Source organism: Podarcis bocagei (assembly GCF_964188305.1).
Source record: "Podarcis bocagei genome assembly, chromosome: 2".
NCBI lineage: Eukaryota > Metazoa > Chordata > Lepidosauria > Squamata > Lacertidae > Podarcis > Podarcis bocagei.
Window position 1 is genome coordinate 108758965 of NC_138126.1, and position 26020 is coordinate 108784984.

Consider the following 26020-nt stretch of genomic DNA (forward strand, 5'->3'; position numbering starts at 1 on the left):
TCGAAAATACAAGAGACAACAAATGGACCGCTAAAAGCCTCAGGTGAGCCTCCTTGGGTAGGGAAAGGATTCCAAAGGAACAGTCCTCTGCAACTTAACTCTCAATACGTGATCCTGAAAGTGGCTTTGAACCCTCAGTTGTGGGGGTAACCTTTGTTCACAGAGCAGCTTCTCAGCTAAGTCCATATATCCTGATTTCCGCCTGCTCATTACTCACCACTTCTAGTGGGTCCCATATTCTCAAAGGCTGTGCATGCAAAACCTCTGATGTCAACTATTCATGCACGGCAGTTCGTCATTTATCAATATGCTTCCTTCCTTCCTTTCTCAGGCATCCAGGTGCACTGAAGGAGGCTCCCGCCCACAAGCGTTCGTGCCACAATGATTTTGCTAGCCGCTGGGGAGCCAAAGGATTCACCTCTCCTTCCCGTCCACTCTACCCAACCCTGCAGTTGCTGCTGGTCTTTAAAAGCACCAATTGCCCATGATTCCAAAGAAATAATTGGTCTCGTAGTGTTAAATATGCACAGTTGAAATAAAGTCTTTCCCAACAGATGCTTAGCAACTGTTCCATGAAAATGCTGGAGCCCAGCCAGCAATGCCACCCTTTTCACAATACAGCCAGATGGGTTCTCCTCCTTTCCCCAGGGCAACTAGCTTCATGTGGGAGGTACATGCTGTCAGCCGAGATGATGGGAGCAAAAGATAGAAAGAATCTCTCCCACCCACCACCCCCATAAATCCTCCTATATCTTCACACTGGGATAATCATATATGTAACCAAGAGCTGCTACACACAGTACTAAAATTTAGCATCACCTCAGTGCAGTGAAGAAATATTCATCCTGCATGGAATATGGATCAGGAAAACCATTGGGTTTACTGGCAGAGAGGCAGTTGCTGCTAACCTAAGTTTAATGTAAATAATAATCATAATCATAATAATATACCCTGTCCATCTGGCTGGGTTTCCCCAACCACTCTGGGTGACTCACAACAGAGGACTTGGAGGTGAGTCTCTGCCTGTTTAAGTTTTAATTAATAAACATAACAGGAAAAAGGGGAGATAAATTAATAAAAATTAATTAAAATAGCAATAAAGCAAAATTAATTCAAAAACAAACAAAACCCATTACCTGCAATAAGATTATTCCATCAATCCTACTTAAACATATACATTAATATAGGCAGCCCAAACAGGTATCTAAATGAAACTGATGATTCTATGCTGTGTGTTCAAATGCTGAATTGGCAAAGAGAACTTCAAACTATTCAGGTTTGAAGTAGAGGTTTGGCCATCCAACCAAGGGTCACCTTGTACAACCCTCTGCAATGCAGGAATCTCAACACATTTGAAACCATTCCGGACCCTGCTTAGCTTTGCAAACGTGCTAACAGTTTTATTACTGTGCCACTTGCTTTAAGACTCTTCGCCACCGTAAACACTCACAGAAAACCTACTTTTGTTGTCCATCCATTAGTCCCTCATACTACAGGAGTGCTCCAAAATCCACAAATAACAAGTATTTCTCAGAAACAAAGTAGATATAAATAAACATTTCTGAGCAGAAAGAAAATACCACAGGACTTGCCCCCACATTAGATACAAACGTCACATGTAACTTGGCCCCAAGTTTCCAACACACTGTGTGTACTAGGATTTCAGCAGCCCCAATTTGACATGGACAATCTCTGAGTTTCACAGTAAGACTTAAAATGCATCCTAGAATTGCACCAAACGCTTAGAGAGGAAGGCATTTCATTTCTGGGGAAAGGCACCCGATTTCACTGGATAGTTCACTGGAACAATCCATTCTCAGAGCACCACGCTCTTGTCTGCATACTTGTTGATGGAAAAAATAGTCAAGAATGCTTTGTTCCAGTGAAACACTAGGCATGAGCTTTTGACACACAAATACCTTGGTTGCCATTTTACATTTTGGCTCTACCTCCAAACAGCTATCTTCTTAGCTATCAAAGACCTGTTACGATCACTAGATCATAACATGTCACTCATTATCATCTGTTTTATTGAGGCTCGGATTCTGTAATTATGGTTGGCTGATTGTAATAGATGTACTACTGCTGCTAAGTAAGCAACAACAACTGCCAATCTTTCCGTTGAATAATAACTCCAAAATATATAGCTTACAAACACCATACAGTATCCGTGACACACCAGCACTGATGCATAACTTCAGCATAAGGAGGCAGCGGAGAATGAAAGCATTTAGCCTCAAGGCTTCGCATAAGTGGTCAGATTGTGACAGCGTTCTGGGCTAACTCCTTAGAAACAGCCTGCAGAAGACTGAAATGTCACAGCAATTAATGACATTAGTAATAACTTTTGTGGTGCACGGAAAGACATTTCCGTGACCAAAGGGGCTTACATAATGCCAATTAATAAGGAAATCACACCCAAGGAACTCATTTACAATTACTAATAAAAGCCCAATGATCACTGCTATTATTCCAGTGGATTTACCTTTGCAATCCCAAAGAGATTTATGTCCACTGTTGAAAACAACAACAAGAAGGATCTAGTGGTCCTTATTTACTCTAAGTATTTTTGGACTTGGGGTCCAAAAAGCTGGGATCAGGGATGTTGAAGTTTAGTCGTGTCTGACTCTTTGTGACCCCATGGACCAGAGCACACCAGGCCCTCCCGCAGTTTGGTCAAACTCATGTTTGTAGCTTCGAGAACGCTGTCCAACCATCTCGTCCTCTGTCGTCCCCTTCTCCTTGTACCCTTCATCTTTCCCAACATCAGGGTCTTTTCCAGGGAGTCTTCTCTTCTCATGAGGTGGCCAAAGTATTGGAGCCTCAGCTTCAGGATCTGTCCTTCCAGTGAGAACTCAGGGCTGATTTCCTTCAGAATGGATAGGTTTGATCTTCTTGCAGTCCATGGGACTCTCAAGAGTCTCCTCCAGCACCATAATTCAAAAGCATCAATTCTTCGGCGATCAGCCTTCTTTATGGTCCAGCTCTCACTTCCATACATCACTACTGGGGAAACCATAGCTTTAACCATACAGACCTTTGTCAGCAGGGATCAAGGATAGCAGGTCCTAAAATTGGAAAAGCCCACTCCCAATGGCAATAGCCAGAGGCACCGTTAAGAGCATCATCACCGCAAGTCTAAGCCAGGTACACAGTGGATGGTAAGCAAAGGTGATGTGCAGACAGGAGCCGAGAGAAGGGAAGTAGATAAGATGCATGCATCATAAAGAGGTCAGAAGCAGCTTGGTCCTTCCCGGATGACTTAATATCCAGAGCAGAAGAAGGTGAAATCGTATTGGTTCCCTAGGCTCCTGGGTTCAAATCCCTACACAGCCAGGAAACACACACCAGTTGGCCTTGGGCAAATAATGGTCTCAGTTCACAGAGTTGTTTTGAGGATTCTGTCCTGAGCCCGCGAGATAAGCCAAGGAAAGAGGATAAATAACAAGAATTGATGTGGGCATGTTTCTACCAGCAGGTCGAGGCCAGATTACAATCCCAAAGCAAAGATCCTGGGGTTTCTCCTTCATCTCCCTTTCAGAGCATTCTGCAGTGTGCTATTGAGAAACATTCAGCAGGGCATATCCAGTCATTTCTATGGGATAGCAAGAGGGAGTGTACTACACCAGAGGCTTAAAATTGCGCCCAAAACTACATTCCCACACGCTCTAATATTTCTCTGATGAAATTAGGGACATCATGTTATGTTACGTTGTTGTGTTATGTTATGTTACGTGTTGTTATGTGTTGTTACGTGTTGTTATTTTTATCCTGCCCATCTGGGTCACCCCAGCCACTGTGTGGAGCTTCCAACATATGTAAATAATAATTAATAATAATAATAATAAAACCATAATAATAAAACCATAATAAAAAATTCAACATTAAAAAAGCTTCCCTGTACAGATGCTGTCTAAGGGTTGCATAGTTACTTTTCTCCTTGGCAGGTGTGTGTGTGTGTGTGTGTGTGTGTGTGTGTGTGTGTGTGTCACATAACTCCATACCATCCAACATTTCTCCAACAAAAATAGGGGACGTCTTAAGGAAAAGGAGGACATTTCAGGATCGAATCAGAAACCTTCTGTAAATCCAGGACTGTCCTGGAAAATAGGGACACTTGGAGAGTCCGTATTCCAAATCCAAGAGTAAAAATCCTGAAGCATCTGAGATGCATCAGTCTAAACTCCTGATCTGTATTTAAATCAATAATGGAAGAATTTCTAATGGATATGGGTAAATACTGCTAAAAGAGTGCAGTTCCGTTGAAACAGGGTAGAACTGTATCTTTAATACAGTGGTACCTTGGTTCCCGAATGGCTTAGTTGTCGAACAAACTGGCTCCTGAATGCTTCAAACCCAGAAGTAAGTGTTCTGGTTTGTGAATGTTTTTTGGAAGCCGAAGATCCGACGTGTCTTCTGCTTGAGTGCAGGAAGCTCCTGCAGCCAGTCAGAAGCCGTGCCTTGGTTTTCGAACAGTTTTGGGAGTCGAACCGACTCCCGGAACGCATTAAGCTCGAGAACCAAGGTTCCACTGTACACACATTGTTCTGGCGGCCCAATTTGCCTTGGTCCTTGCCTTGCTAGATTCTTTCAACCTGTCTGGGGAGGGGGGGGGGCAGCTGGCCATAACCCTTCTACTGAATTTGTGGGTGCGATTAGAAATAATAATAATAATAATAATAGTAATAATAATAATAATAATTTTTATTTATACCCCACCCTCCCCAGCCAAGACCGGGCTCAGGGCAGCTAACACCAGGTATAAAACAATTGATTAAAATACAACTTAAAAACAAGATTAATATGCAGCCTCATTTCAGTAGAAACTCAAATCAAAAACTTTTGGGGGATGAAAACGTCAAATCTTCACCAAGGCCAACTATCCAGATTGGTCCTACGTGGGCCAGAAAAAAAGCCAACAAAGTCCCCAAATAGGAGTTCCATCACAGAAGGAGAAAGGAAAAAGGATAGAGGGGAAGGGAATCAAGCTGATTCCAAGCCAAAGACCAGGCGGAATAACTCTGTCTTACAAGCCCTGCGGAAAGAAATCTGATCCTGCAGGGCCCTGGTCTCATGAGACAGAGCGTTGCACCAGGCCGGAGCCAGTGTTGAAAAGGCCCTGACACAATACACCTCTTTTTGCCCTTGCATGCCTGATTTTTTTCAAAAGAAATCACTGGTGCTGTCGGAGAAAGCAACGTTGGGGCAAGACAACCCCTGACTGTCACCTGCTGGAACCTGTGACACAAGCAGAATGGTTTTTAAACACCCACACTCACGCCTACTTCAGGCTGTGCTTTACCTTTTGGTTCTCAGGCAAGTGTTAGCTGCGCTGCAGCTTCCTGAGATCTTGTCTCCCAGGAGTGCTGCCAAGGAGATGACGCCCCAGGGAGCATCTCACACTATTGCTATCTGGCCTTGGAAGCACCTGGGTCCCAAGCATAGACAGTGACAGCCTTGATTGCTCCCTGGGTTGCTTTCGCCTCCTCATGGGAGATGCAGAACTATGTGCTCCTGGCTGCTGGTGACTTGGAGGAGAGGAACCACCAGGGGCTGTTTAGGGGAAGGGATAGTGGCCATGATCCCTTTTGAACACCTCACACGATGCACCTGCGCTAGGGTTGCCCCCGTCCCTTTGAAACTGGCCCTTTGAGAGCCAGTGTGGTGTAGTGGTTAAGAGCGGTAGTCTCGTAATCTGGGGAACCGGGTTCGCGTCTCCGCTCCTCCACATGCAGCTGCTGGGTGACCTTGGGCCAGTGACACTTCTTTGAAGTCTCTCAGCCCCACTCACCTCACAGAGTGTTTGTTGTGGGGGAGGAAGGGAAAGGAGAATGGTAGCCACTTTGAGACTCCTTAAAGGGAGTGAAAGGCCGGATGTCAAATAATAATAATAATAAAAACCCCACAGGATCGGCCTGTGCTAGGCACCTTGGAAGTTAAGCCGGATGATTGATGCTCCAGGTTAGCCAATAGAGCTCAGCAGCCTGCAGCAGGATCTTCTGGATTGGGCCGAGCTCTTGCCGATGGCTCTAAGAGGGACGAGCAAAACGTTCCCTGGAGCAGCAGCCTCAGCCCCTTCAAAGCTAAGAATTTGTCGTTATCTCTCCCCCTCGTTCTTTTTTTGGCTGGGTTTCTACATTTCTCATCTTTCTGGCAGGCAGAAATTCAGCAGGTGGGAAAGATTTCCTTTCCATATTGGATGGCTTGACAGATTCATTTGGTCATTGCAATGGATTGCTTTGAACTCATTTCTGCACCAGGTAAAAGTAAATTTTACACCCACAAATTCCCCTCTATTTTGCCTGACCTGTCCCATATTTTGCCCAAACAAAAGTGGCGACCTGCACCCTCCCCTCTTTGCCCCATCTCCTACTCCTCTCTCTTGAAAGCACTCTGCAAAGTGTCGCCACCAACAGCAGGAAGCAAAATAGATCCCACAGCTCCCGTCGCCATTTGTGACTGCTTAGATGTCTGCCTATGAAAGCAAAGCTCTGTACCACTTTAGGAAAACAAGAGGGCATGCCTGCACTCTCCACATCTACACTTAAGATCCAGTAACCACAGTTTTCAGTGCTGAGGACTACATGCCAGGCTGTGGGTCGGAGGCAAAAGGAGGAGGAGCAATAGATAGCATTTCTACCTCTGTATAGTGAAATAGTTTTACACTCACACACAGCCTTCTGAGGCATTATCAGACTATTCCAGCCAGGCAAACACACTCAGTAATGGTGTAAATAATAATAATAATAATAATAATAATAATAATAATAATAATAATAATAATAATGTATTCTGTGTTTTTATATTGTGATTTTATCTTGTGAGACCTGCAGGTATAGGGTGGTATATAAATTTCAACAACAACAACAATATTAATTAACAACAACAACAACAATAGCAACAATAATAATGTTGTTGAAATTTATATACTACCGTATACCTGCAGGTCTCCAGACAAAATCACAATATAAAAACACAAAATACAAAATAAAAACAAAAGCAAAAGCAACCCAATCACCCCCCCCCGCAACACATTTTAAAGACATTGGATTATTTCATGTATTTTTAATTTTTTGTTGGAAGCCACCCAGAGTGGCTGGGGAAACCCAGCCAGATGGGCAGGGTATAAATAATAAAGTGTTGTTGTTGTTGTTAGATGTCAATCAGTCAAAGGCCTAGATAAAGAGGAACGTTTTTGCCTGGCGCCTAAAGATGTATAATGAAGGTGCCAGGCAAAACTCCCTGGGGAGAGCATTCCACAGAAGGGGAGCCACTGCAGAGAAGGCCCGTTCTCGTGTTGCCACCCTCCGCACCTCTCGTGGAGGAAGTGGGGCACACGAAGAAGGGCCCCAGAAGTGATGATCTCAGGGTCTGGGTACTATCTTCCAGGACCATCTCAGCAGTCCTAACAACAGTACTGTAAGACAGACTCCACATTAAGAATCCTATCTTATGTATGGGGGAAACTGAGGATGAGAGGCAGCAGTTTGCCAAAAGCAAAGTTAATGACAGAGGTGAGATCTGAACAGTCAGCTTCCCACTCACAGCTTGTTAACACGTTTTGGCCAAGCTCATCCACGGAAATACTATGCAGGGTAACAATACAGAAGCAAGCATCCTTGACTCCTTCAAAGTAGTGTCCCCAGAAAGCCATCTGGATTAATGTGGGCGCTCTCTATAGGTTTTTGTCTGTGTGCGGTAAGCTGTTTTTGATTCATGATACCAATGCAGTTACCAATTACAACAAAAAGCATTGCATCACCTTACAGCAGCTGTTCTCTGTCTTGAGTCCCTAGATGTTGTTGGACTACAATTCCCATCATTCCTAGCCAGCATGGACAAGGATGATAGGAGTTGTAGTTCAGTAGCATCCGAGGACCCAAGTTTGAGAAAGGCTGCCTTAGGGACAAACACATTTATTATGGCACAAGCTTTCAGGAACCAGTTGAGTTGATCAGAAGCATGAAGTACTAGAGAGTTGGAAGCAATGAGGTCAGAAGGAAGTGAAGTTACGTAAGGTTATTAGTGGGGAATAATTTTTACTCCTGTTCTCATGAGACAGGGATTTTGAAATCTTTATCTGAGTAAACATCTCAAAAGTTAACTTTTGGCCACTTTCAAACCCAGCGTTCTCCAGGAGGAAAACAACCCCCTTGGAAGAACTCAGTTGTTGACTCAGTGGCCAGCATCTCTGAACCCCTTCACCCTAAACAGCCACATGTTTTTTTTGTCCCCTCCCCCCCAAAGCCTTCTTCTTAATCCTTATTAAGGTCTGAGAAAGGGGCTAAAGGGTGCAGAGGGTTGCATAAATCTGTGGGCGCTTAACAGAGTTTATTACTGGTTAACTCAGGACAACACCTCCATTTTTGTTGTTCTGTTTATCCCTCTGGAAATGGCAGGTTCCTCCACTTCCCAGGAATGTATGTTCTCAGCAGTTCCGGTTCATGCCAGAGCAGTTCAGCTGTTCCCCACATGAAGCCTGCGCCAGTTTTGGGTTTGGCCATCAACGCCCCTCTCCAGGCGGATCTTGAAAATGATCCCAGAAGAACAGCAGGCACTGTTACGTTCTCTTACCTCAACATCACAGGAATCGTGGCATTTGCCGGGATCTTCCCTGCCCAGTAGGCAAGCGTGGGAACCCGGTGACCCCCTTCCCAGGTCGTTTGCTTTGCTGAGCTCCCACCTGCAAAATTTAAACAGAGAAACTGTATTTGCGGAGGCCTGTCTGCCAGGAGAGTTCCCAAAGAGCCAAGCTAAATAGTTAAGAGACAGGGGGACAAGTTCTCTCCTTTTTAAAAAAATGAGACAAACAATCCAATAACGGGGATGTGAAATTGTGCTAGCCCAAAACAGTGCATAACATAAATGACACAGCAGTCCTAATGATCTCATCGATTCCTTCCTCTACGCTGCTTCAGTTTATTCAGCAGTGGCAACAGCAAAATGCAAGGCCTATTCAAGGTTGAATCTGGGATATTTTTAGCTTTTTCAACATGCACAGGGTGGGGACGGGGGAGACACTCCTGAAGATTATAAATGTTTACAAAGTACTGGTGCAGCACATAGCATGCTAAGCTTGAGCTCCATCCCAGCTGGATTGGCCGAATTTGAGTTAAGTCATCATGGTCTAGCAGCCACAGTAACCTTCCTTCAGGACTAGCTGTGAATGCGCACAAGGCAAAGACTTGGCATGGACAAAAAGTGTGATGTCAAATCATCTACATAAAAGCACAGTACAGTGGTACCTCAGGTTACATATGCTTCAGGTTACATATGCTTCAGGTTACAGACTCCGCTAACCCAGAAATATTACCTCGGGTTAAGAACTTTGCTTCAGGATGAGAACAGAAATCGTGCAATGGCGGCGCAACAGCAGCGGGAGGCCCCATTAGCTAAAGTGGTCTTCAGGTTAAGAACAGTTTCAGGTTAAGAACAGACCTCCAGAACGAATTAAGTTCTTAACCCGAGGTACCACTGTACAGTAGTACCTTGGAAGTCGAACGGAATCCGTTCCATAAGTCCGTTCTGACTTCCAAAACGTTCAGAACCCGAAGCACAGCTTCTGATTGGCTGTAGGAAGCTCCTGCAGCCAATCAGAAGCCGCGGAAGCCCTGTTGGACGTTCGGCTTCCAAAAATAGTTCGCAAACTGGAACACTCACTTCCGGGTTTGTGGCGTTCAGAAACCGAAACGTTTGAGAACTAAGCTGTTCAAAAACCAAGGAACGACTGATAGATGGGGGGTAGGGAATCAAGTGCAAATCCTGCTGTGGAGTCTGGAGTCACTGCCAGGACAAGGGGCAGAGCAGGGAGGGAATGACAGCTGTGGCTGAGAGGAGGAAGCGAGGACAGGCTTGTTGGGGAGTGGGCTTGGACCGCTCTGCCTTAACACAAAGGAACACAGGAAGCTGCCTTAGACCAAGTCAAAAGTTCATCTGGTTTTGCATTGTCCACCTTGGCATGTCAGTGGCTTCCCCAAGATTTCAGAGAAAAGTTTCTCCCAGTCCTACTTGGAGACGACGGGGCTGCATCTGGGACTTTCTGCATGCAAGGAAGATGCACTAACACTGAGCTATGGCCTCTAACGCGTACACTTGCAGCAGCAGCGAAAACATGGCTTCAGAGACAGTGCAGCTGACAAAGGGTCAGGATGAAGAGAGGTGGGTGGGAAGGCTGAGCTCTGATCCAGGAGATGCAAAGGTTCTCCGATGACAACAAAAAGAACTCATGGGAGCAGGTTTCCACTTTTTATTCCACTTTCAAGATTTAGGAAGAACACCTTCGCCTTTTTATAATTAGTTTCAAAAGCTACTCAGCTGTTTTCAACCACTGGAACATCCACATTTTTTCTCGTTGCCTAAGTCAGATAGGAGGCATACAGGAAACACTTTAACTGATTCCGATTCAGTTCTGCTTGCACATCTAGTCCTGAGGGGCTAGACAGAGATGGGCTTGTCTGTGCTTTGTTTGCCCAACAAGATTTGGAAATGTTTGGTACATGGAGCTGTTACATCCAGACTGCATAAACATTTATATAACCATGTCAGACGGTGCTGCTTTGCTTAAAAATGATCTCTCCTGCTGCTGCTGCTGCTGCTGCTGCTGCTGCTGCTGCTGCTGCTGCTGCTGGCAAATTGTTTTTATTTAACAAAATGTATACTGTGATACCTCGGGTTACAGACACTTCAGGTTACAGACACTTCAGAAGTGTAGAAAATGTAACTTGAAAAAAGAGACATTGCACATACTTCTGTAAACCAAGGAATGGAATAGTGACTAGTGGGGTGCCACAGGGTTCTGTCTTGGGCCCGGTCTTATTCAACATCTTTATCAACGACTTGGATTATGGACTCAAGGGCATCCTGATCAAATTTGCAGATGACACCAAACTGGGAGGGGTGGCTAACACCCCAGAGGACAGGATCACACTTCAAAACGACCTTGACAGATTAGAGAACTGGGCCAAAACAAACAAGATGAATTTTAACAGGGAGAAATGTAAAGTATTGCACTTGGGCAAAAAAAATGAGAGGCACAAATACAAGATGGGTGACACCTGGCTTGAGAGCAGTACATGTGAAAAGGATCTAGGAGTCTTGGTTGACCACAAACTTGACATGAGCCAACAGTGTGACGCGGCAGCTAAAAAAGCCAATGCAATTCTGGGCTGCATCAATAGGAGTATAGCATCTAGATCAAGGGAAGTAATAGTGCCACTGTATTCTGCTCTGGTCAGACCTCACCTGGAGTACTGTGTCCAGTTCTGGGCACCACAATTCAAGAAGGACACTGACAAACTGGAACGTGTCCAGAGGAGGACAACCAAAATGGTCAAAGGCCTGGAAACGATGCCTTATGAGGAACGGCTAAGGGAGCTGGGCATGTTTAGCCTGGAGAAGAGGAGGTTAAGGGGTGATATGATAGCCATGTTCAAATATATAAAAGGATGTCACATAGAGGAGGAAGAAAGGTTGTTTTCTGCTGCTCCAGAGAAGCGGACACGGAGCAATGGATCCAAACTACAAGAAAGAAGATTCCACCTAAACATTAGGAAGAACTTCCTGACAGTAAGAGCTGTTCGACAGTGGAATTTGCTGCCAAGGAGTGTGGTGGAGTCTCCTTCTTTGGAGGTCTTTAAGCAGAGGCTTGACAACCATATGTCAGGAGTGCTCTGATGGTGTTTCCTGCTTGGCAGGGGGTTGGACTCGATGGCCCTTGTGGTCTCTTCCAACTCTATGATTCTATGAAATCTTAATAAAAATTACGTGGGGGGGGGGGGGAGAATGAATGGTGGAAGTAGGTAGAGCTGCCCCAACTGCAATCATGGTTGAGGCCCTGATCTCCACCTCACAAAACTGATAAGCTCTGGGGAAGGGAGAAAGGAGGTCAAATAGGATTAGAACACTTTCAACTCAATTTTTCCTCTGGACCCACTGTCTAACACAGTGTTCTCCAAACTCTGGCAGTTGATGGACTACAACTCCCATCATCCCTGGCTAGCAGGACCAGTGGTGAGGGATCATGGGAATTGTAGTCCAGAAACAGCAGGAGACTCGAATTTGGGAAACTCTGGCAACACCCAGCCTCTATGTACAAGCTGGAAAACTACACCTTCCCGGCCTAGGTTTGGATATGGCTGCCTAAAACCCCAGCAACACTCCTCACATTCAAGCTGAAGAAAGAAAAAAGAGATCTTTGCTGTTTTCTGTTGTGGCTGCATTGGCTAATTGTTGTTGTTTTTTTAATGGAAAGGCTCTGCTTTACAAATAGGCTAAATGAAACAAACTCAATTCAAGTGACTTCCTCCCCCTCCCCTTCCAAAATCAAAAACGACGAGTACTTGTTGACAAGCGCATTCACCTCCCTTCCCCAAAGCACAGTGTCTGTAAACACAAAGGGTACAAATTGCACCGGCCCTAATAAGGGGCTTTTTCTGGACCAACTCTGTGCTGAAGTGCCCATCCACGCAAAATAACACAGGCCTGTGACATTTGTTTCAATAATCAAATGTTATGCAAGCATCCTGTTGCATTAAATTACAAAGGCCAAGGCTTCTGGGGGAAATCTGACGGAGGAGAGAAAACAGAATGTTTCCTTGTAAGGAAGAGGGGGTGGGGATGGACAAACCCAAAACACCCCCTGGAAAGGCCCAAAATGGAAAATTACCAGGGCATGGGATGTCCCTTGATTTATTGCACGCATAACTTTTTGCCAGGGAACATATTGAGATGCTTTCTGGAGGACTTTAGGGCTTGTCTATAGTTCATGCAAACATTGTAAGACTCACCCCCAAAGCTCAAGTTCAGTCCTGCTGTTGGCAAGTTTGCCGTTTTAGAGGGGTGGTTTTCAACCAATTCCAAACAGGGCTGCACTACTTCTGAAGGATGAGGTTCACAGGCTAGGGAAGGAGCCCTAGTGGTTTGGAGCAGAGCTTACTGCACCTGCTGTGGCCACTTATGGATAGAGATCACCTGGCTATGTCTCTTATATTCTGGTAGCCTTCAGATTAGACCACTGCCACATGCAGTACATGCTGCTTCCTTTGAAGTCTGTGGTTAGTTCAAAATGCAGGTGGTGACACAGGTGCAGAAGACCAGGCGTTGGGATTATATTTATACTGCTGGTGTTGAAAACACTGTCTCCCAATCTGTTTCCAAGATCAAGTCAAAGTGGCTGGTTCACCACTTCGGCACCAGAGTACTAAGCTGACCATCTTCGCCCTTAGCTAATCACCATGGCTGTCCTCAGATATTTTCTCCTCTGCTTCCAAAGGAAAGGCAGGTGATTATAACTCCCACCATCCCTGGCCATTTGCCACACTGGCTGGGGCTAATGGGATTTGCAGCCCAAAACACCTTTCCTCCACTCTCCAGAATTTCAGCTTTTCCCAATTTTACCTGGAGGTGTTAGGGATTGAACCTTGAGCATGCCAACCAAGTGTTCTACCACTCAGCTATAGTCCTTCCCATGGTTCTGGGAAGCAGGACAGGAAGACTACAGACATCTCATTGTTGGTTCCAGACTTCCAACATCAGGCTTTCAGTAGTATGCTTCCTTTGAATCTGGAGCCATTATGACTAACAACCATTAAAAGCATAATCCGCTGTAAATTTAATCTACTTCAAAGGCCTCTGAGCTCTTGGCCGCCACATCTTGTGGCAGCACATGCCTAATTTGAAGATGTGATTTGTTTTATACTGTGTAAACAAGGAATAACTAATGTTGCCGGACTACAACTCCCATCATTCCTTGGCCACTGTACAGCATGGGGTGGGGCTGATGGGAACTGGGATCCAATAACATGCAGAGGACCACAGGTTCTTTACCCTTGTGATATAGTGAGATGCTGGGTTGAAATATGGCTCTTAGAGATGCGAACTGGTTAACTAATTTCCAGAAATAAATGAGAAGTTAAGTCGTATGTATGGCCAGAGAGGAAGTTTTAGAAGCGGGGAAGGGATTTTAAATGAAGACAGCAAAGCCCTGGGACTGTAAGTTCTGCGGCAGCTTTTTATTATAAATGTCAGACCATTCCTTTCTATATTTGGAAATGGACAGGAAACATATGTGGAAATAGCTGCTGCTTCTGCTCTCAAAGAGCAACTGGGGAAATATGACTTTACACAAACACAAACACACACACACACACACACACACAGAGAGAGAGAGAGAGAGAGAGAGAGAGAGAGAGAGAGTACTAGAAGCAGGAATCAAATACTTCACAGTGTGGCCTCTTGCCTACCTCAACATAAATAATCCCACCAATGCAAAAGAGACACACAGATGCAGATCTGATCAGAGTTATCTTTACAATGAGAGAGATGTTTTCAAAGGCATGAAAAACAAAGGGAGCCTCTTGGGGAACTTGGCACCTCTTAGAAAAAAACTAACGTTTCAGTGAAACCAAATACAGATAAATGGAACAAACAGGCAGAGTTATGCTAAAGTGAACACCTTGCAGTCTCTGTATTCTGTCAGAGAGCGTAAATTCCACGAATCGGACTTGGTCAGCACTGCAGCTGCTAGTTTGTTTTGGGGCATTTTTTTATGAGCTTACAGCACAGTTGTAATGATCCCAGTAAAAACCCCAGTTTCCCAAAGCTGCTGTCGGAGGGAAATCACTACTGTTACTAATTAGAGATTAGCAACTTCTTAAGAGAGATTTTTGGCCTATTAAGCAACGCATAAAAAAGCTTTTAAACAAATAAAGAAGGGCCAGATTCAACCAAGTTGTTGCACTTGCAAGAGCCAGCACAACAAGACCTGCTAGGACGGCAAGGCTTTCATCCTCCTCTCATCCGCCATGCCTGTGCACTCTGCGTCCCTCTCTAATCTTTTTGGGAAGGGCAGGAGAAACACCAGAACAGTGTATGGGGAAAGGAGAGGGGACATCACTCCAGTAAAGGTAAAGGTAAAGGTAAAGGTAAAGGTACCCCTGACCATTAGGTCCAGTCGTGGACGACTCTGGGGTTGCGGCGCTCATCTCGCTTTACTGGCTGAGGGAGCCAGTGTACAGCTTCCAGGTCATGTGGCCAGCATGACTAAGCCACTTCTGGCGAACCGGAGCAGTGCACGAAAATGCTGTTTAGCTTCCCGCCAGAGTGGTACCTATTTATCTACTTGCACTTTGACGTGCTTTCGAACTGCTAGGGTGGCAGGAGGTGGGACCGAGCAACGGGAGCTCACCCCATCGCAGGGATTCGAACCGCCGACCTTCTGATTGGCAAGCCCTAGGCTCTGTGGTTTAACCCACAGCGCTACCCACGTCCCATCACTCAAGTAGACAAGCAGAAATGCTTATGCTGACGGAGTGATCTGCTCAGCACGACACTGAATTCCAATTTGTAGGAATCCAATTTGTGTGTGCTCTCCTCTTCCAACCGGTCTCATAATTTCCAGAATAGGAACAAGATGCCTACACTGATTCCCAGATGTTTCCAATATGGGTGACACAGTACAGAGGTATCTTGTATGTGCCTCATTCAGCACTGACTCATTGAAATCTCCTCCCCGGCAGAAAAGGCTGTCTGCACTGCATCGCTGTCATTTCCAGGGCAAAGCAAGACTTGGATCCTATTCTCCTGATGAAATCAAAATGATGGCAGGAGATCGCTTTTCATCAGCGTTTCTTACATATAACAAGGAGGTCCCAATATCTGCTCACTACACAGCATCAAAGGGGTAAGGAAAGAAGGAAGGAAACCAAGCTCCACAATGCATTAACAAACTTTGAGCCCATGAGAAAAATCAGGCCACTTCAAAATACAACGGTACCTCAGGTTAAATACTTAATTCCTTCCGGAGGTCCGTTCTTAACCTGAAACTGTTCTTAATCTGAAGCACCACTTTAGCTAATGGGGCCTCCCGCTGCTTCTGCGCCACCGGAGCATGATTTCTGTTCTCATCCTGAAGCAAAGTTCTTAACCCGAGGTACTATTTCTCGGTTAGTGGAGTCTGTAAGCTGAAGCGTATGTAACCTGAAGCGTTTGTAACCCGAGGTACGACTGTAATCCAGATCACAACTCCAGCGCTTTGCGAGAAATGAGAGACAGTCTGTCAGTATCTCTCCTAGTGATTTACAGACCGATAATAAACATCTTTGGGTATTTATCTCTCTGTAAACATGTGGTGCTATTTTTAAGATAATCCCCACTAAGAGGGCACTGCCCATCAAAATTTGAACTTTGGCTAGTACATCAAAGTTAAAACTGGGAACACTGAAATTATTATCGAGTCCAAGGACTCCCTCTCAAGTGGGAACCATCCCCAGTAACCACAGCGACAGTGAGAATACAAGAAAATTTCCTCTTCTATGAATCCACTGGCAAGCACTTGAAAAACTGTGTTCAATGCTGTATGAGCAAATCTGAAAGTCCAAGACGGTTAAAACACACATATAAGACACTTTCTGATGTTCCAGTTGGTTGTTTAGGGTGGAGGAGCTCTTCGTTTTGATTGGCTTTGGGTGTGTACATTTTGCTATTTGAGCATCATCAGCAGACCCTCCTAGTGTCCCTATTTTCCAGAGACAGTCCTGAATTTACAGATGCCATCCCAGTTTCTGATTTGATCCCACAATGTCCCGCTTTTCCTTAGGACATCTCTATTTTCATCGGGGAAATGTTGGGAGGGTATGGAGTTATGCGACCCTAGAGCCAAGGACATGGGTAGGCAAACTAAGGCCCAGGGGCCAGATCTGGCCCAATCACCTTCTAAATCCGGCCTGCGGATGGTCCAGGAATCGGAGTGTTTTTACATGAGGAGAATGTGTCCTTTTATTTAAAATGCATCTCTGGATTATTTGTGGGGCATAGGAATTCATTCATTATTATTTTTTTCAAAATATAGTCCAGCCCCCCACAAGGTTTGAGGGAGCGGCCCATGGCTGGAAAACTTTGCTGACCCCTGGTCAAGGAGATAAATAACTATACACCCTTTAGAAGACATCTGAAGGCAGTCCTGTAAAGGGAAGTTTATAAATGTATAATGTTTTATTATGTTTTCATATATGTCGGAAGCCTCCCAGAGTGACTGGGGTAACCCAGCCAGATGATAATATCACCATCACCATCATCATCACTACTACTACTACTATTGAGTAAGGTAAAGGTAATGGGGCCCCTGACCATTAGGTCCAGTCATGACCGACTCGGGGGTTGCGGTGCTCATCTCTCTTTATTGGCTGAGGGAGCTGGCGTACAGCTTCCGGGTCATGTGGCCAGCATGACTAAGCCGCTTCTGGCGAACGAGAGCAGCACACGGAAACGGCGTTTACTTTCCCTATTTATCTACTTGCACTTTGGCGAGCTTTCGAACTGCTAGGTTGGCAGGTAGGACGTCTGTATTTTCATCAGATAAATGTCGGAGGGCATGCACCAGTTTGTATTCTGTGAAATGGGTACTTTATTTTTCCAACCCAAAAATGCCCCAACCCCAAAATGTTGGGCCTCCCTGATCTAAGTCTTCCATGGCAAGGGTGCTATAACCAGTGAAGGAGGAAGAGGTCAGTGCTATTGGACTGAAACAGAGGATACATCCTAACTTCCCTTCCAGCTTTTTGCCTGAATTTTGATAAGGGAGCTTATAGAAAACAAGATCCTGATTTCTGCACACGTGCTGCGAAAGAGCCAAACAAACCAAGAAACGAATGAGTGCCAGCAGTTACCTCTTCTTGTTTGCCATCTCCCCGTGTAGGGACCGACACTGCCCGCATAGTCACATTTCTCAGCCCAAGGCCCGTTATCTCCTAGGAGGGAAAGAAAACTCCTTGTTGAAAACAGAATGGGAAAGTCCTTTCAATTCAAAACAAGGAGAACTAGCAAGAAAGTTAATAGAGCATGCTTCTGTTCCCCATCAAACCCCTTTAAATGAACCTTAATACGTTAATAAAGCTACTTCCAACAAATGATTATGGGCAGTACCAAAAGCTTCCTTTTAATATTGTTACCAATATAATGGCTTAAAGGTAAAGGTAAAGGGACCCCTGACCATTAGGTCCAGTCGTGACTGACTCTGGGGTTGTGGCGCTCATCTCGCTCTATAGGCCGAGGGAGCCGGCGTTTCTCCGCAGACAGCTTCTGGGTCATGTGGCCAGCATGTCTAAGCTGCTGCTGGCGAACCAGAGCAGCACAGAGAAACGCCGTTTACCTTCCCGCGGGAGCGGTCCCTATTTATCTACTTCCACTTTGACGTGCTTTCGAACTGCTAGGTTGGCAGGAGCTGGGACCGAACAACGGGAGCTCACCCTGTCGCGGGGATTCGAACCGCCGACCTTCTGATCAGCAAGTCCTAGGCTCTGTGGTTTAACCCACAGCGCCACCCACGTCCCTATATAATAGCTTACACCGAACTAAAAAATAATAATAAAAGCAAGAGTCACAAGAACATTCAGAAAACACCAGAGTTCAAGGGAGGCTTTATTTGCAGGCAAATGGCTTCTTTGTTTGCTTCTAAATGGGCTGGTACCCTGTCCTTTTTTCCAGACAGAGCGCATTTCCAGCACCTCTCAGGTGGGTACCATTGTGAGCCGGTGCTCCCCCCCCCCCACTCCATGCTTTTACATATTTCCAAGAAGCCCAAAATAAACATTTAAGTCAGAACAGAAGCTGGCCTGCTTGTACGAGTCTACATTTTTTTGAGATCAATGACTCCACCTAGCTCCTAGCTGTTCCTAGCTGCCACTGGTCAAGCTACAGGGTGGGACCAATTTTGTATTTTCTTTTCTTTAATCCATCTCCCGTGTAGCAGCAGCGGGCCTCTGGATTCTTTATTAAAAGGTTACAAAGGATACAGAACAATCAGCAAAATTGATAGTAAATAACGTATCAACTGAGACTTGTAAAATAACTAAAGGCACTAGACAAGGTTGTACGCTGTCACCTTTATATTAGTTTTAGAAGTTTTGGTGCAAAGAATAAGATGTAATCAATAAATTAAAGGAATAAGGGTGGGACAGAGACAATACAAATTTGAAGCATTTGCAGATGGTGTGGTGATATCTGTAGAAGAACCAACAGAGTCAATTCCGAAAGCATTAGAAGAGATCAGTTTTTTGGGAGAAATGGCAGGTCTTAAAATGAATAAAGATAATACCAAGCTCCTGGTAAAAAACATGAATGATGAGAGTAGAAAGAAATTACAAAATATACCAGGGCTACAGATTGAAAAGAAGGTTAGGTATTTATTGTGTATGGTTAACAGCAAAGAATATAAATCTATATAAAGATAATTATTTGAAAGACAACAAACTTTTTAGAAAGGAATGGAAGTGGTTTATTATTACAAACTGTAAACAAATCAAGACATTGACAGGATTATTGTAAAAACCTGCAGTTTTAAAAATATATATGAGAATAGACAATTAAAAGAATAAGTTAAGGCAAATTGGAGTACGCAGGAAAGGACGAAAATAAATGTAAGGAACCGCAGAAAGAGGGGGAAGGGAGTCGAAAATGTTAAAATTTGGTTAAATAATTGTTATAATGTATATAAATGAAAATTATATATAAATTTTTTTTAAGGGATACAAAGGATGGCAATTTTGAACAAAAGGGTTAGTGTGGAAGAAACCCAGGAAAGCTACTTGCCATAATGGCTGGATGCTATTGAAGTTAACAAGATAACTATGCTACCTAGAAAAACTAATTACGTATAGGTTGTTGTTGTTGTTTTAATGAATTCAGTGACACAAATGCCACCCTATCAGTTAAGCTGCCTTGCGGCCTGAGAGAAACTGAGTAGAAGGTAGTGGTCAAGTCCTGTGATGGATGGTCAAGGAACCAGATGCCTGGTTGAAGGACAGGGACCAAGCTCCTTCAGTCATGTCGAGCTTTTCAAAAGAGCCAGGTCTGAGCATCAGTGAGGCCACTCAAAGGCATCTATCACACCCCAACCATACACGTAAAGCACATTTATACCATTTTGGAAGTCATAGCTTCCCCAAAACAATGCTGGGAACTATACTTTATGACCCACAGAGCTACAATTCCCATCACCTTTAGCATACTACAGTTCCCAGCGTTCTGGGGGTTTTTTGTGGGGGGCCCATGATTGCTAAAGTACAGTGGTACCTCGGGTTAAGTACTTAATTCCTTCTGGAGGTCCGTACTTAACCTGAAACTGTTCTTAACCTGAAGCACCACTTTAGCTAATGGGGCCTTCTGCTGCCGCTGCGCCACCGGAGCACAATTTCTGTTCCCATCCTGAAGCAAAGTTCTTAACCTGAGGTACTATTTCTGGGTTAGCGGAGTCTGTAACCTAAAGCGTATGTAACCTGAGGTACCACTGTAGTTAAGAGTGTTTTAAATGTATGCTGTGGATCCGACCTGAGTCACTACTCTTTCCAGGCACCAAAAGAAACTCAAGACATAAAAGTACCATATATATATATTTATTGAGGAAGAAAACTAGCCTTCCAGTCTATGGGTTGCAAACATAAGGAAAGGAAACGAGTCAGGCTTGGATCTTAATGAGCCAAATGTGATCTCATTAAAAATGGATTTAGGGACTGGAAATTCCGTTTCAATTAAGTGGGGATTTGTGCTTTGATTTTTAGACGTGGATGACAAAGTTTGTCCTTTTGACTGAAATGACACAGTCAAATGAAGATAACCCAACAATAACGGACATGTTTCCAAGTTTCACAGTCTGGGAATGTGAAACAGAAGGAGTCCAGAATGAAGCACTGAGAGATGCAATGAGTCTTAGCTCGAAGGCTAAGCATATCGAGTCATACCCTCCAACGTTTCTTCGATGAAAATAGGGACGTCCCATTCCCTAATGATCATTTTACTATTTATATCCCACACATATCTTACTGGGTTGCCCCAGCCACTCTGGGCAGTTTCCAACATGTATAAAAACATAATAAAACATTACACATCTTTTTTAAAAAACTTCCCTATACAATATTGCCTTCAGATGGCTGGGGGGGGGGAGGGTCAGATAACTCCATACCTTTCAACATTTCTTCAGTTAAAATGGAAATATCCAACCTTACCTTCCAACATCTCTCCAATGAAAATAGGAATATCCCAAGGAAAAGCGGGACATTCTGGGATCAAATCAGAAACTGGGATGGCTTCTCTAAATCAGGGACGTCCCTGGAAAATATCGACACTTGGAGGGTCTGTTGAGTTAACTCTGCTATTGCACAAGTTCAAGAAAACAGGGACGTGGGCGAAAGGCTTTCAGCTGACTCAGAGAAGAGCGGATTTCAGTGCACTAAGCCCTCAGCTGCGTGAATCTATAGATCAACTTAAGGCACATGTCCTATTATGGATCACACAAATAGATTTGGGTTCAGTTCAGTCCAGCTTGGGGGCAAGAAGGAGCTCCCTCAAAAGACTGTCATGTGCAGGGTGAAGTAGAGTGTGTGCTGAGCTACATGTTCCTCTAGCATTATTGAAGCTAAGCAGCTGCAGACCTGGCCAGGTCCTTGGATGGGAGACCATGGGTAGCCTCACACAAGAACGGGACACAGCACATGAAGAAATATTTTCAAGAACAGAATGTAATGTGCAGAGGCAGGATATTCCGACCAATTAATCAAACTGACAGTCCCTTCTCTGCAACCTGAGGATAGCTGGGGCTGACGGGAGTTGTGGGTCAAAACATCTAGAGGGTACCAGGTTGGCCAAGCCTGATATGAGCTGGAAGGGTCTCCAAGGGTCAGGTAGTCCAAAGCCCTGCAATGCAGGAAAAGTGGGCCTTCTCTATTGCCTGAAAGGTCCCCTCCTTACCCCACCGATGAAATTAGGCTTGAAAGAAGCATTCCATTACAGGCAACAGATTATAGGGTTCAATCTGGTTTACAATTAGGCTTATGGGCCCCAAAACATTGGCAGCCCCTGATGGCGTGTTACACAGTTTCTAAAGACCATACAAGAGAGCACTGTTTATTCAAGTTTTTCAAAGCTACCCTCAGATCAACTTGGAAATTACCCAGGTTCTTAGCGGGGGGTGGGGAGAGAGATTTGAAGATGTCAGGTAGTTATTTATTTTTAAGCCAACTGAAGGATCCTTTTTCTTCCCCTACAGAAATGAATGGCAGCCATCGGCAGGTGGATGGGGGGGGGGGAGGGGACAAAGGGTCCTCCCCAAAGAACAGATTTTCCCATCAGCCTCCAGTTTTGCCCCCACACCTCTTGAAACCAGGCCTATGCAACACAGCGGTGTATGACATAGCTCCTTTATGTTGCTCTGGGCCAATTTTAAAGAAGCTTGTGGGGGACTTTGGCAACAGAAACAGTATCGTCTGCAGCTGCCAAGAAAACCCTTCAAAATCCCTGGCTGACAAAGTCTTTACTCAGGGTAATGCCAAGCCTTTGCCAGTCAGGGAAGACAGCAAATCTTCATCCACTCCGATTTCAATTTGGGCAGAAGCTCTGTGCAGTAGAACTTGTCGCAGGGTGGAGGGGGCGAATACAGTGGTACCTCGGGTTACATACGCTTCAGGTTACATACGCTTCAGGTTACAGAGTCCACTAACCCAGAAATAGTGCTTCAGGTTAAGAACTTTGCTCCAGGTTGAGAACAGAAATTGTGCGGCGGCAACGCAGCAGCAGCAGGAGGCCCCATTAGCTAAAGTGGTGCTTCGGGTTAAGAACAGTTTCAGGTTAAGTACGGACCTCCGGAACGAATTAAGTACTTAACCTGAGGTACTACTGTATTTAAAAGTTCGCCCCTCTTTTTACAAGACCCTGAAGTTCTTTTCCTGGGTTCCGAGAACTGCCGTGGCACCCTCACTGAAATCTGCCCTATCCAAATGTTGCTTTTCTTCTTTTTTAATGATTATTTTTTTGTCAGATTCTTTCCCCTCCCCCTGTTTTTTTGTAAGACTACTGTGTGAGGTAAATAAGGCTCAGGGATAATAACTAGCTCAAGGTCCCCTTTGAGCTTAACGGCTGAGGGAGGATTTGAATCCAAGGCCAACACGCCACAACTAAGCCATTTAACATTCTGCTGGAACAAGGCACTGTGTTGTACATTCGTATTTATTAAGTTATTCAGGCTGCTTTGTGTTAGCGCAGCTGAAGCCAAAGAAAGCCTTATAACAAACCCCATAAAACCAGCCGCCTAAGCAACCTTTGTTACAGTGACTGGGGTTGTATCGCTTCACCTGTGAACCAGAGGAGTGTGTTTTCCTTCGCTGCGCTGTCAACTTCGCCTTTTATTCGTCCCACCAGGGCATCCATCTCCCTCAGGTTTGCTCCGTATGGATCTTGTCCAGGCAGGTCCCATGTTGGCTCAGCCAACGTCAAAGGCACATGCATATGAGCCAGGGCGATATATAGGAAGAATGGGTGTCCACTCCGGCTAGAGAGAAAACACAGAATGGCACACTGGTTAATTAAATGGAGGAAGGCATGGCTTGGTCAGAATGGAGGCCGCATGGCTGCCCAACAGTCTATTACTACGGCCATGATAATATAACATCTTTCCACTCAGCTGGCCTGAAATTGTAAGAGATTCTTTCTCCAAAATTGCCGTGGTTCTGCTTATTTAAGTCTGTGTTTTTCAAACCAAACAGGGGACCTCATCATGTCCACCATAGATGTCCCCAGACTGCTTGTTGCAGAGGAAGCTAAGCCACATTCTAAGAACCACTGTCAGTTCATGCAGAACATTAGCTGGGCCTGTTGAGCCCAAGTAAACTAAGAGTGCTGTTCAGAATGTAACCAATCCTTTTCTGTAACTGTGCATTGCAAGGGAAGTGCTGGTCAGGAAAACTTGTCAGCCACTACTGATATTCTCACTGAGGCATACTTCTGAGGAACCCAAACCACGAGTTTGAAAATCACCAGTTTAGGCAACGCCTGCACTGTTGTCGGGCAAAAGAAGCTGAGGAGTGGGCAGTGTATCCCTTGATTCAGGAATCACAAAACACCAGAGATTCATGCAACCACGCGGCTTCAGTAACAACACAAACAGCGATTCAGGTGGTGTCAGTACAGTGATACCTTGGTTTACGAACTTAATCCGTTCCGGAAGTCTGCTCTTAAACCAAAGCATTCTGAAACCAAGGCGTGCTTTCCCATAGCAGCGGGGGACTCAATTTACAAAGGGAACACACTCAACAGGAAGCAGTACATGTTCTGCTTCCAAGGCAAAGTTCACAAACCAAAACACCTACTTCCAGGTTTGCAGCATTCTTAATCCATGTTGTTCATAAACTAAGCTGTTCTTAAACCAAGGTACTACTGTATAATGAAGACTGCAACCTACATAGTGCAAATTCTTGGATGCACATTCAGTATACAGCTGCAAATCTGGAAACGAAAAGTATTCCTTCCTTCCTATTTCCCATATGGAGATTTTTTTTTTTTTTTTGCTAAATCAGATTTAACAGGAAGATGCTCCAAGGACAGGTCTGACATCAACACATGGCGCTCTCAGGCAAATCATGCAGGCATCCTTTTCATTAAAAGAAGAAGAATTACAGGCCTGGCACCATGTGGACACAGGCACTGGGTTGGAGAACTTATACTCTCACTGGTAGGATGCAGTGAAAGAAGCATTGGGTGGCTTGAACCTCCAGTGCCTGCAAAGTCCCTGGGAAGCGGCTCTTCCAGAGACCAGGGCTCCCTTAAACTGGCATAGGTTGGTGTTGCCAAAAAGCCTGGCCACTGAAGCACACTATCCACCCCCTCCCCTTTAAATTAAAACAGGACGCACAGTTCACTCTCTAACAACAACAACAACAATAATAATAATACCTTTATTGTCATTATACAACCTGTGTACAATGAAATTAAAGCTCTTGAAGTAGGCACACTGAGAGCAGGGACTCAGGCAGAGATGCAATGGGTGACCTCCTTTAAGGACAGGTCATTTTGGCATCACGTACGATGCCGTCAATCACTCCCAGTGCCAAGGAACAGAAGAACTGCTTAGCAGCAGAGGTTAAATGAAAGGAGGCACTCCCAGAGCCTCTTGGTAATTAGGTAATTCTGCATGACACTCTGGTGATTCTCTCTCTCTCTCCCCCACCCACCCACACCCTGGCAAGTGTACTCAGTTTGGGAATGACAGTTGCAGATGGCTCCATGGTTGAGAATAACAGTGTCTGTTTTCACCCACAGAAACAGTTGCCGAGTGCCCCTTTATCAAGCATAGCATATATCCTTAGCAAGGGGGAAAGGGATAGTAGTTATTCCTAGCAAGAAGTACAGGAGGAAGGAGATTAAGGTGAAAGGAGGAGAAATTACATCAGGAACTGGAGTCTGCTGTCTTCCACCACCGGAAATAAACTGATGGACCTGGGAGTGGGGGAGATGAAGAGAAGACACACCCCACAACTAGGAAATTAGCCTGGAAGCATCATTGTGCAAGAGGTAAACCTGGAGCAGAAGAATAGCAATTCCATAAGAGGACAAATCATGTCGTATTAAGACTTGACTTTGTGCGACTTTGGTTTAAATGCTTACTTTTCTGGGTGGAAGGACAACATGGGAAAGTGATTCTTTGCAGACCAACCCAGGTCCAACCCTCATGCTGCAAAGAAACCAAACTGCACTGAACTGCCATAGATACTACAGGCAAAAGAGGTTCCCCTGTGTTTCACAGATGCAACCAAGGCTCATGCCTAGGGCTAGGCGATATATCAACATATCGTTCAAAACCGGTTTGAAGTTCATATCATGATACAATATCGGTTTCATAGCTTCTGACCTGGCAATATATTGCAAATCATGATGTGTGTGTGCTATGCAAAAATCACAATGTGGGAACAAAAGTGAAGCCAGCCAATGACTCTACATAGCTTATTTAATAAATAATAAATTTTATTTATACCCCACCCTCTCCAGCCAAGACCAGGCTCAGGGCGGCTAACAACCGATATAAAAACAAATTGATTGAAATACAACTTAAAAAAAACAAGATTAAAATACAACATTAAAACATTAAAATGCAGCCTCATTTCAATGCAAATTCAAATCAAAAACTTTTTTGGGGATGAAAACGTCAAGTCTTCACAAAGGCTAACTATCCAGACTGGTCCTACATGGGCCAGAAAAAAGC

General features: G+C 44.7%; 1 protein-coding gene across 11 annotated transcripts in view; it reads right to left on the reverse strand.

Annotated features, from left to right (window-relative positions):
- Positions 1–26020, reverse strand: part of ARSG (arylsulfatase G) — a 119836-nt gene that overhangs the window by 34677 nt on the left and 59139 nt on the right. For 10 of the 11 annotated variants that reach the window (XR_014004696.1, XR_014004698.1, XR_014004699.1 and 7 more), the window contains 3 exons: positions 23118–23314; positions 17664–17744; positions 8575–8683 (listed from right to left, as the gene is read on the reverse strand). Coding sequence is in view for 2 of the 11 variants with exons in the window: in XM_081181410.1 (XP_081037536.1) it covers positions 8575–8683; positions 17664–17744; positions 23118–23314 (387 nt within the window). In the remaining 9 variants the exon portion in view is untranslated. The remainder of the gene's footprint in view (positions 1–8574; positions 8684–17663; positions 17745–23117; positions 23315–26020) is intronic. The other variant, XR_014004697.1, reaches the window with a different exon arrangement.